Raw genomic sequence first — 12395 nt, forward strand, 5'->3', positions numbered from 1 at the left:
CCCATGTGTATGTTGGCATTTGTCAGAAAGGGCCTTGGGGTGTCCACTGTGGGGATGCTGCTATGTGGGATGTATTGAGTGAAAGGCAGCATCACACTTGGTAACTGTGGCACATCTCACTGCAGAAGGAGGGTCAGAGACCATCCATGAGTGGTGTGTGCTGTGTAATGGAGGTAGATGAAGACCTGGGTACAAAGCATCGTCTAATGACTTGTATTTGCTGTGTATGATCTACCAACTGCAAGGAAGTTGGTAGGAACTGTTGCTGAAGTGGCCAGCATTGGCTTTTAATGTGAGCAGGGAACCTGGAACCTCACCCACAGCTATGGTTTGGGAGAACTTAAAAAAGCTGAAAACATTAAGCTTGGGGATAATGTGGAGTGGTTTGATCTTGTCCAGCTCCACTTGGAGTGAAATCAGAGCTGCTGGAGCTCTCAAGAATACATTGCTAATGAGCTCAATGTTGCTCAAGAATATGAATATGTTGCTAATGTGCCTTTCCCTAACTTTTTTTTTTCTTTGCCCTAGAACGGACAAAAAGCGTCAACCTAAAAATCAGAGTTTAGAGAGTACTCTCAAGCGATCTAAAAAGCCTTTAAAAGTTTTCTCCTATTAAAACCTCCTTACTCTCCTATATGCATTTTCTACTAAGTCATTAGGCTCAACCAGTCTTTGAATTTTATATCTGTTAGAAAAAGCTTTTATGGCAATGCAAAACCCTTTAGGGGCCAGATTTTTCAACTTCTCTTGTTCTTGAATTCCCCTTTTCCAAGTTTCCAATTTCTTCTTTTCCAAGAAGTCCAAAGGCATCCTGGGGTGGATTAAAAAGAGTGTTAAAAAGGTCAAGAAAGGTGACCTTCCCCCTCTACTCTGCCCTGGTGAGGCCTCACCTGGAGAGTTGTGTTTAGTTCTGGGCTCCTCAGTACAAAAAAGACAGGGGTCTCCTCAAAGAGACCAGAGGAGGGCCACAAAGATGATAAAGGCCCTGGAACACCTCCTTTATGAGGGGAGGCTGAGAGACCTGGGTTCATTCAGCCTTGAAAAAAGAAGACTCAGAGGGGATCTGATCCACACCTATAAATTCTAAGGAGTTGGGTTAACCACTTGTGAACCACATTGCACATGTTGCTGACATTCCTGGAATCAGCTGTCTGGGACCTTACTGCCAGCAGCAGACACCTCATACATGCACTTGGATTTTTTCTGCAGAACAGACTGATTCCAAGATTCTGCACTATTACCACAGCTTGAAGAGGTGAAAAGGTTGCACTTCCAACCTCCAGGTGAACTAAGGTGTCATTTAGGAGCAGTTCTGAAAGACCATCAGCAAATTCTGCAGAAAAATGTTGAAAGAGCCATGAACAAGTAGCTCCCTGTTTTTATTATGGCTTTACTGATTATGAAATGCTGTGAGCTTAGAGCACAGCAGTTGCATGGAGAAGGAAGAATGCTTTCAAATACCCTATATGTACAGTATTCATTTCTTAAGTAGATGGATACAACCCTCTCGTAAGTGAAATGTTCTCTCTCAAAAGTGAATAGAGGTGACTATACATTTCTAAGTGTCTTGCCCTTGCCTGCACAGGTCACCATCTCCTTTTTGAAGTGCTGAAATATTCTCCAGAAATCTGAAGCCATTCCACAGCATTTGTTCCTTAAAAAGGAGGATCTCACTACACTCCTGCAAACCCCATAGGCTACAGCAGGCAACTGAGCACTAAGAGGAGCAGGTTTTTATTTGCTAGCTTATTGGCCCACTATTCCTGTAAAGGTTTTGAGGCTGATCAGAGAAGGGGACTCAGCCACAGATTTTTAGCAGATCAGAAGAAGGATGCTACAAGGCTTATACTTTGCTCCGACCTTTCTGTTATTTTTCAGTTTAGCTTTTAACTCTTGGTTAGCACTGGGAGGAATGCAAAATATTTCTGGGGTCTGCCAAGCCCAAGGTTACCCAGCAGCCTTGGCCTGGTCTCCTGAGTGCCCCAGCTAAGCAGACAAAAAGTCATTCACACCCCCAAACTGGAGCTGTTGGGAATAGGCAGACTGCTGACCTCATGTTCACAGTCAGTCCCTTGGCTCCCTTGTGTCAGCACCAAAATATCCTTGGTGTCTTCTAGGCGAGGCAGGCATTTGGCCTCTCTTCTCTGCTTTTATTTCTGTTCTGTTGATTTCCCTTAGGATTTTAATTAAGATGTCCTTTGGATGAAATGTGTTCAAATCATATTTCCTTTAAAGAAGCTGACATAAATTTACTTTCTATGTTTCTTTTAATATATATTCTCCTTTTGTTTTGTCTCTGTGTTTTTATAAGTTTTTACCCTTCTTTCCGGCCCTGCTTCAAAATCTCCAAGTGCATTTATTTCAAATTCTGTGCCACTCCAATCACAAGAAAAAGTGGAATCAAAGCTCTGTCTTATCAGGTGCATTCACGGTCCTTGCCAAATTTTTTCTTTACACTTAAAAAGATTGCTTTCCACAGATATTATTTCTACTGAAGTTATGATTCCTTGCTCTTCTTTCTAGACTGTAAGTCCTTTAAATGGAAGTACTGATCTTTCTTAGTGACAAAGAGATGGATGGTAGCAATGTCGACATTGTTTGAGATTGCTTAAGACTGGGGTTTTTGTCTGTATAAATAATACTCTGTCACTTTTTTTCTTAAGGTTACTATAGCTGTTCTATTCTGACTGATTTGCTCTTCTTGAATCGGTTTTACAATGTCCCAATCATCCTTTATCTCCCAAAGGCACCAGCTTTGTCTTGTTAAAGTGCCTTTATTATGTGGATAGGACAATTAAATGAAAGAACAAAGAATGCCTGAGGGACAACGGTAGAATATATTCTTATTATTCATTGGGAAATAATGGATAGTTTCATTTAGGAGAAGCTTTCTCATTTCCAAAGACTGGATAAAAGACCTAGCCATTTTTAAGCTAAATATGATGTAATGTTTTAGAATAACATTGTGTGGACATATTCACAAATTCATTCACATTTATGTACATTTTACAGACATAATATTTGCTTCCTGCTGTGGGGAGAAAGACTTATTCCTTTATTTCTTCTTGTTTTAATTACTCTGGACTTAACCCCTTTACATTGCAATGTAATCAGACCCACATCTTAGCTACCTCATCCCAGCATCAACTCCATTCCACTCTTTCTGTCTTGGTTCCAGCAAACTCCATTCTGCAACCTACCATACCAGCATCCCTTCATCCTTGTAGTGAAGATCTGAGACGTTCCCATATGTGGTGACAGCTCAGAAATTAATTATGCAAAAGAAGACCCAAATAGGTATAGAAGCTAAATAGGAAAGAAGCCATTTAATGCTTTCATCTAACAAGCAATAGTTTTCTCCAGGAAGTTAGTTTAGAAAGGGGAAGGGCAGAATTACGCTTGATGTGGTCTCTCATTACATAGTTTCATGTATTTTGGGGAGTCTTGAATTACAGTTCTTTACATTCTTGCCTGTCAAGTATATATACGGTTTCTGTTACAAACCACAACACAGTAGTTCTAAATATACATTTACAAAAAACTTTTCAAACTTTCAAACTCAGTGTTTCTAACTCCAGGTGAAGGTATGCCAGCAGTGTCCTTGCCACTCAGAGTACTAATGATATCCTGGGCTGCATTAAAAGCAGCATTGCCAGCAGGTTGAAGAAGGTGACTTCCCTCTGCTCAGCACTAGTGAGGCTACACATAGAGAACTGTGTCCAGTTTTGGGCTCCCCAGTACAGGAGAGACCTGTATATACTGGAGAGAATCCAGCAAAGAACCACTAAAGTGATAAAGGAACTGGAGCATCTCCTATGAGGAAAAACTGAGAGAGCTGGGGCTGCTTTGCCTGGAAGAGAGGAGGCTCAGGGGATCTCATAAGTATCTATAAAGACCTGAAGGGAGGGTGTGAAAAGGATGGAGCCAGGCCCTGATGCCCTGTGCCAGGACAAGAGGAATAAATTGAAACAGTTGATATTCTCTGTATAGCAGGAATCACTTATTTACTGGCACAGTTTTCCCAGACAGATTGGGAAGTCTCCTTCTTGGAGTAATTCACATGCAGTTTAGAAACAGTCCTGGTCAACAGTAGATTGCTGTGCTTGAGAAGGTGAGTTGGGCCAGATGATCACACATTCTAATCCAGATGATAATGTGAAAGAAGAGGAGATTCCTGTGACAGATTTTTTGTCTATTCGTCTGGAGGTATAAAGTGTTTGATGTGTGAATCCCTCCATACTTCACATGGAACAGGAGAAGCCATTGCCCTTCTTGACAGCCAAAATACCTGCAGAAATCGCAAAATATTAGGAGACATTTTAATGCAAGGCCTTTGATGACTGCAGTTGCTTAAATATGCATATAACTCAATGAAATCTAACTATGCAGGTGCTGAGAGGCAAAAAGGGAATAGTGTTTTCCCTCTTTTGAAGCTATTTAGACTGCTTACCTCTCACCAAGTGACTTTGGAGTAAGCCCTTTAGAGCTGAGCTCTACTGATCTACCACTATTCTGATCTTGTCCTTAGTTTTAGAAGGGAGACAGTGAAGCTTGACTGCTCCTTTTCTGTGTGCTGATTACTGGGCTATACACACGGAAGAAGCAGTAGTTTGGGCTCATTGCTCTAATTCAGTGGCAGAAAACAGGACAGAATGATTCCATTCTGTCTGCAAAGAATAAAACACACAAATCCTTTCCTGGATGTGTCATGAAACAACAAAAAATGTATAAAGTAAATCCTTGGCAACTCTTCCATCAAATTCATGAGATTTTAATTTACCTGTCATAGAACTGATAACAGTAGTAATGGTGATAGCAGCAGAATGGTGTTGGGAGGACAGTCAGAGCTGGATTTTGTAGGGTTACAGTGGCTGGTGGCTACATATGGCTCAGACCTCATTGCTGTTCCCAGACTGCTCCATGGCTGCAATGATAGCCTCACATCCCGAAGCCCATGTGTGCCTTACTATCCTGATCTATTCAGTGGAGGAAGCCGAGACAGGCATCACCCACAGAGCCTTGGTACAGACATGGCTGCTTTGGACAAGGTGCACATTGTCTTGCCCTGGCACTGCTGCTCCCATTGGCCCATTCTGACCGTTACAGGGACTGGACATCTTTAAAAGGACGTAAAAGAGATCTGAGTTAGGCACAAAATTTCTTTGACTCTCACCAAGAGCTTCTGTGGCTGCTGCTTCTCTTCGGGACCACTGCCTCACAAAACCAACACAATGTGTAACAGATTTGTGGGAACCTGGAAACTTGTCTCCAGTGAAAATTTTGATGACTATATGAAAGAACTGGGTGAGAGTTGTTGTGTGCCTTTTCTTCTTTCTTTCTTTCTTTCTTCTTTCTTTCTTTCTTCTTTCTTTCTTTCTTTCTTTCTTTCTTTCTTTCTTTCTTTCTTTCTTTCTTTTCTTTTCTTTCTTTCTTTCTTTCTTTCTTTCTTTCTTTCTTTCTTTCTTTCTTTCTTTCTTTCTTTCTTTCTTTCTTTCTTTCTTTCTTTCTTTCTTTCTTCTTTCTTTCTTTCTTCTTCTTTCTTTCTTTCTTTCTCTTTTTTTTCTTCTTTCTTTTTTTCTTTCTTTCTTTCTTTCTTTCTTTCTTTCTTTCTTTCTTTCTTTCTTTCTTTCTTTCTTTCTTTCTTTCTTTCTTTCTTTCTTTCTTTCTTTCTTCTTTCTTTCTTTCTTTCTTTCTTTCTTTCTTTCTTTTCTTTCTTTCTTTCTTTCTTTCTTTCTTTCTTTTCTTTCTTTCTTTCTTCTTTCTTTCTTTCTTTCTTTCTTTCTTTCTTTCTTTCTTTCTTTCTTTCTTTCTTTCTTTTCTTTCTTTCTTTTTCTTCTTTCTTTCTTTCTTTCTTTCTTTCTTTCTTTCTTTCTTTCTTTCTTTCTTTCTTTCTTTCTTTCTTTCTTTCTTTCTTTCTTTCTTTCTTTCTTTCTCTTGCTTGCTTTCTTGCTTTCTTTCTTTCTTTCTTTCTCTTGCTTGCTTTCTTGCTTACTTTCTTTCCTTTCTTGCTTTCTTCCTGCTTTCTTTCCTGCTTTCCTTCTTTCATTCTTTCCTTTTTTTTTTTTAAAGTAAGTTTCCTCTGCAAATGCTTCTTCATCTTTTGCTTTGCTCATGCATAGTGCTTTATTCCTGGCCACATAGGCACTGTAATTATTTTTTTTAATAACTTGCTTATTTCCTTAACACATAAAATGGAAAGAAAAGAAAGGCTGCCAGTGAATTACTGTTATAAATTTATCTCTGTCTAAGTTGAACTAACACGATCTAACCTGTTTGTAATGAGAAGGATCTAAGGAGATGCAACATTGTTTTATGTTTCTCTTCACTGCACTGTTAAACTCGTGACTTGTGATAATTTACAATATATAATGGAGCTGATGTCTCATGACACTTTGGTTTCAGAGTTCTAAATCCTATGAATGAATATATCTGTTTCTGAGAAATGCCAAGAATGTAGTCAATTGAGCATTGTTTTTTATTCTAATGCTGGCTTCATTCCTGGACAGCAAGTACACACAGTCAGTTACAGCATTTCTTTTGCTCTATAAATGATTCACTGAGACACTAATTCCTCTTATTTGAAATGTTAAACTGAGTAACAATAGAACTTCAGTAAATTAATTAACCAGAGTAAATGTGGGGTGAAAGTCCAGCTACACATTTTTCTGAAGATCAGAAGATAAATGTTTCAGTACTGAATAATTACTGCAAATAGTACTATATTTTACTTATAGCAACATATCTGTTTTTATATGTGTCTTCTCACATGAGATCTTTATAATATTAATTCAATAACTATAGTTATCCCCTTTCTGTGGATAAAGCAGTGATACATCATTATTTGTGTGTGTACTTGTCTTTTTCTCTGGGGTTTTAGAGTTAGGATTCCTAAAGTATCTTATTAAATAACATAGGAATTGCCCATTCTCCAGTATTTTCTTTGCTTTAATGAATTGTTTATTGTTTAACAGCATACCTGCATTCAGAATCCTTTTTTTTTTTCCAAGCAACTTGCTAAGAAAAATTCAGATTCTCAGATTATTCAACAATTTTTATATAAAAAGGATTTAGTTGAGCTTTTACAAGCAACAGTTCTTTTTCTAATCTTCTTCATATCTCTACAAAGGTACATGCACAATACTAACCACCAATATTTCTTCTTAGCTAAATGTACACCAGTACAAACTGAAGTGAATATTTAATTCTTGCTGGAGCTTCATGCTATCAGCTGGGGCTGTGTGAGCCTCTAAATACAACGCTTCCATGTGTGAAGAATTAGTGTCTCATAAGAAGAAAGCATTATAGTATTCAGGAACAAACATTTCCTCATTATCTACTGAAATTTTATAAAATGATACTGAGCTTTTTGCTTCCTAGAAAGTAATGACAGCTTTGTTCCTTATTTCTAGGAGTGGGCTTAGCAACCCGGAAACTGGGTGGCCTGTCAAAGCCCAATGTGATCATCAGTATGAAAGGGGACATAGTGACCCTCAGAACTGAAAGCACCTTCAAAAACACAGAGATTTCCTTCAAATTGGGTCAGCAGTTTGATGAAACCACAGCAGATGACCGGAAAGTCAAGGTAAGAGGGATGATGATCTCTGAGTGGTCCTAACACACTAGAAGAGAGACAGAAGGAGTTTTTCCTAGCCTCTTTAGTGTAGTATGAAAATCCCTTGTTATTCAAGAAAATCACTGAAAGAAGAAAATAGTATGATGCTGACACCACTGGTAAGAAGTTTATCATTAGCAGAGAATGCAGATCTGTCTGAATATAAGATGAGTTGCTACTCTAACCTGGAAAGCTTGGACTATGGTTTGAGACTCTTCTCTTGGCCTTTGTAGAGTGTTGTAACCTTGGAGAAAGGGTCACTGGTTCAAGTGCAGAAGTGGAATGGCAAAGAAACCACAATAAAAAGAAGACTGGTTGATGGGAAAATGGTGGTGGTAAGTACCAGGCAGTCACTCCTTGTACACAGCTGCATGGCAGGAGGATGCAACATGCAGTTTGCCTCTGTATAAGCAGAGTGTCAATTTTGGCTTATGAGAGACATAAGGATGGAGAAAATGGGAAACAAGCTTAGGAAACAATCTGGAAGGAAATAAATATTGTTCTATAACAGAAAATTGTCATTGAAGTAATATACTGGCAAAGTTGTCATGTTTTGAAATCATACTTACTGATCTCAAAATTATTCTGCCAAAAAGAAATGCAACTCAGAGAGTGGAAGTCTGTGAAGTGTGAAAAGAAATTTGCAAGCCGGAATTCTCTGTCCCTTTCTTTTCTTCTATCTTTAGAATGAATGCTGTCCACCTTAGAAAACTGATTTCACACCTTTTTGCATACCTGTTTCCACTTGTTCCAGTCAGTTCATACCTCTGTTTGTTTTTTAGGCTTGAACCACTCAGCTAATAGTGCTGGATGTTTATAAAGAAAGCCAGTTGTCTGTGCCTAATCCTGCTGGTGATGCTGACAAGCAGCAGAGTCAGCAGGTCCTGATAGCTCCTCTGAAAGGCCCTCGGCACTGAGAGAAGCACATCCTTAGTGAAGGCTGGGAGCCTTCTTCACTCCACCTAAACCTACCTTTCTCTACTAGGCACATAAAAGCCATGGGGGAACCGACTCAGTGCCATAATACATTTTAGGGAATTGAGATTTTACTTCTGAATGAAGTGTTGTAGAATCATAGAATGATAGAATGCCATAGGTTGGAAGGAACTTTAAGGACCACCCTGTTCCAAGCCCCCGTCAAGAGAGGATCCGGCTGCCCAGGGCCCCATCCAGCCTGGCCTTGAACATCACCAGTCATGGAGCATCCACAGCTTCTCTGGGTAGCCTGTGCTAGTGTTTTGCTCATTGTTCACTGAAGTTTTTAAGGAGTAGAGCTAAACTAGCTCAAGTAACTTTTTCACTGACAACAGCATCAGGCTGTTATATGCTATCTCTTTCAGACTGCATTTTATTTTAAGCTTTCTTAATTTGGGAAGGGTTCTTTGCTGTCACATGTTATTGTGGTTGAATTTCTGTGTTAGTTTTTTAAACTATCTAAACATCTTAGAAGGAGTGAACAGAAGTTGGGTCCCTCTACCACCAGTGCCCTATGGCCTACTCCTGTACTAGGACAGGACTGCAGAGGAGGCCTCATTTCTGCATGCCAATGAGTCCTGCCTCATGTCCTGCCACCTCTGCCGCACTTGCCTGGTGGCTGTGAGTAATCAAGAACAACTGAGGGGTCAGGAGAAACATCTGGTGATTCATGAGTACAAGATTTTTATGGCCGGAGTCCTGACCTCTGATCTGCACAGGCTGCATCTGTTTCCACAAAAGTATGTTTGTAAAATAAAAAGCATTTGTGAGACACAGTATGATAAACTAGGACTTGATGATGTTTCTATCAAACCAGCAACAACAAGGAGAGTACTTTTTTTTCTTTTCTGTAAGCTGAAGCTAATTTTGCAGTCTTTTTGTCTTTATATGCCATTTAATTAGTCACTTATTGCAATATAACTATAGTTTTCCTATCTGCTCTAAAAAGATTTACAGATATGTAAAATATGACATTTTGATTTTCAGTGATTTCAGTGACTTCAGCAGACACACTCGCTGCCAGTGAGATCTTTATATTTATCTTTTCTTTTGTGCCTTAGGAGTGTGCCATGAAAGGGGTTATCTGCACTAGAGTCTATGAAAGAGTGTGAAGAAACACCTTCTCTGCACCGGCCAGGGACTGGCTCTTAAAACTTACACTACTTCAGTGACCAAAGCTTCATGCTCTGTGCTTCTTCATTTTATTTCCTTTTATTGGAAAAATGACTGCATTATGATTTGATGTTCCAGAGCCATAGTGTGACTAATCCAAAGTATTGTGGTGTCTCAATAAAAGCTTCTCAATATGTGAAATGGAGTGTCTGCACATCAGTTTTTTAAGTTTGCTTTCTTGGATGCCACCCATCTTTTCTGTTGTTCCTGCCTGTCTAAGTGATCAGTCTATTTCTGCATAAAATACTAAAATACAACTGATCTGACTCTGGGAGAGGGCTAACACTGTTTCCTTGGTGTGTGCAAAAGCTCTCATCTCATGGCTGCAATATTACTTTCCTGTAAATGATTTTATTGCTGAATAGTTCCTATAGGGAAAATCAATAGCCACAATAATTTTTGACTTGTATGATTTATTGTTTCAGTTGTACAGTTTTACTGCATAATTCGTTCATTCTCATCCTAAAATGCCTATACTTTGCTTTGTACCAATTTCTATAACCTGCATTTGGTTGGAAGAGAACAGCTTTTGGAGGATGAATTATCAGGACATAACCCATGTTTCTCTTCCCAGCAGCTCTTGAACTGTCAAAAGATGTGTGGAATGGGTTTGAATGAACTCCAGAAATCTTAATGCTAGAAAGTCTCATTTTGCAAAGCATTCCACCCTACTTCTAGCATTTTTTAAGCATGGGTTTAGTGTTAAGTGCACAAAGGAGATTTCAATGGATAGAATTTTCCACTAAACCCAGTAGAGTAGCTAAGCTGTTCATTCTTCCCATTGTACTTACTCTGCGCTTTTATCTAAGGAAAAAAGAAAATCTCCTTAATCCAAAAGCATTTCAGCAGCTTATTATTTTTTACCTTGCTGGTATTCAGTAATACTGCAGCATTCATGTTAACAGCACAAAGAGTAGTATTTCTTCCCTTTTCATCACCTTCATGTCATCATGCAGGACTCCCTCTGCCTTCTCTGGGGGGTTAAAACTGCTGTGGTAGGCAGATGTGTTTATTTTGGCTTGTTAGAAGCTGTAGTGCTAATGTGAACCTTCGCCTACTGGTTCTGCAGTCAAGAACATGAATACTCACTGTAGGTGAGATCCTGAATGTCTGAATCGATGTGACTGAGCAGATAAGAAGAGAATGTCATATGTAAATGCGGAATGTAAAGGTCAATTCTCTTCTCTACCTATCATTGGAAAAGCTAGTGACTAGGTCCAACTTTGGTCACAATTGTATAGATGCACACTCACTGGGGTCAGCTGCCTGAAGGCAAAAGAGACGTCCTAGAAAATACAAGTTGTGAGAGAAGGCTGGAGATCTATAGACAAATTTATGCTGGTTTCTAACCTAAGTGGGGGTAAGAAGGGAGCAAATTCTTCAGTTTCACCATTAAAATTCACGTTTGTGAGAGTCAGAGTTTCTGTGACTTAAAGTTCTGTGTCTGTAACAAGGACTTTAAGTAAAGTACTGCCCCTTGTAACATAACATCCTCCACAAGCCGAGTGTAGTCACAGATTTTAACTGAAGACAATCCACCAGGCTCCCACAAAAACAGCCCCACGACGAGAACTGATGTTGCACAGTTCTTGTTCTGCTAGACCCTTAACAGAGAGCTGAAATAAGCATTTTTTATAGCTCAGCATCTACAGCGTATGCAACAGCCTGAAGTTTTGCACTGGATTTTTATGAATCTAGATTTTTGCACTTTAGCTGCTGAACAGTCTCCTTTCAGTGTAGTATAGACCCAGTGAGGCTGCCAGAGCTGCCTGCCCTGTCCCAGCTCTTCTCCAGCTCTGAGCTGCAGAAAAAGGAGTGGTGAGCGCTGAAAACACGCTCTTGATTTCCTTTGCTTCTCTTTCAGCAACCTGTAAATGCTTCTCTAAGGTTAAGTGGAAAATTTTCCTCTCCAAATGAATATCAGTTTTCACGTTTTTTTACTTCCTCAAGAAAAGGAAATAAACATTCAGTTTGGTACAAGCTGTGTTTTTCTAGCTCTGGGGAAAAAAAATAGAACTGTTCACTCAGTCCTCATTCATTTACTATCTTCTTCTTCTCTCTCACACAACCCACCTTCCTCCTTTTCTCTGTATGGCTTTTTAATTTCATTTAACTTTCCAGAATCTGAGGATTAAAATGTCTGTAGCTTTTGGCTTTAAAGTTCCTAATGAGCTGCAGATATGTTAATGGAATCCCAGTATTTGGTGTTTTCACTCCATATGAAGGTCACTTCAAACTGCCATGTGAGCTGGGGACTTTCCAAAACAGGAAAAGTGCAACTGGACTGATAGTGTGTAAGGCAAAAACAATGAGGCAGGTGGCACAAATCAGTGCAGAAATTGAGTGCTCTGGGATACTGCAGCCTGTAAAGCAGTCTTTGGAGTCTCCAGAAGAAATTAAAGTGAATATGAACCATGTTGTCTGAAAATTTATTTTGTGCCTAACTATAGAACAGATTTTTGCCTTTCGTAAATATTTTACACAGGACAGATAGTCATAGAATGAATGTCCAGCTGAGGTACGATGCCTGTGTCTTGAACTCATTGCCAAATGAGTGAATTTCCATTTCTAGAGACAAGAGTATCCTGATGCTGGCATATCAATAGCATTGTGTAAACTAATCAGCTTGATCTAG

At 39.3% G+C, this 12395-nt stretch overlaps 1 protein-coding gene across 1 annotated transcript; it reads left to right on the forward strand.

Moving 5' to 3' along the window:
- Nucleotides 1-5162: 5162 nt before the first annotated feature.
- On the forward strand, nucleotides 5163-9892 carry LOC136059497 (myelin P2 protein). Its single transcript, XM_065753721.1, has 4 exons — nucleotides 5163-5304; nucleotides 7410-7582; nucleotides 7846-7947; nucleotides 9649-9892. Exons 1-4 carry the CDS (start codon nucleotides 5232-5234, stop codon nucleotides 9697-9699), a joined length of 399 nt encoding a protein of 132 aa, XP_065609793.1. The 5' UTR covers nucleotides 5163-5231; the 3' UTR covers nucleotides 9700-9892.
- The last annotated feature ends 2503 nt before the right edge of the window (nucleotides 9893-12395 follow it).

This window comes from Cyrtonyx montezumae, unplaced genomic scaffold (assembly GCF_038088225.1).
Source record: "Cyrtonyx montezumae isolate F1298 unplaced genomic scaffold, pur_monq_1.0 scaffold_8, whole genome shotgun sequence".
In the NCBI taxonomy this organism is placed as follows: domain Eukaryota; kingdom Metazoa; phylum Chordata; class Aves; order Galliformes; family Odontophoridae; genus Cyrtonyx; species Cyrtonyx montezumae.

Excerpts from the sequence above, each read along its gene's own strand:
- LOC136059497 (XM_065753721.1), top strand. The coding sequence starts at position 5,232 with ATGTGTAACAGATTTGTGGGAACCTGGAAACTTGTCTCCAGTGAAAAT. Across the intron at positions 7,583-7,845 it reads CAGATGACCGGAAAGTCAAG|AGTGTTGTAACCTTGGAGAA; the intron begins GTAAGAGGGATG and ends TGGCCTTTGTAG. Across the intron at positions 7,948-9,648 it reads TTGATGGGAAAATGGTGGTG|GAGTGTGCCATGAAAGGGGT; the intron begins GTAAGTACCAGG and ends TTTGTGCCTTAG.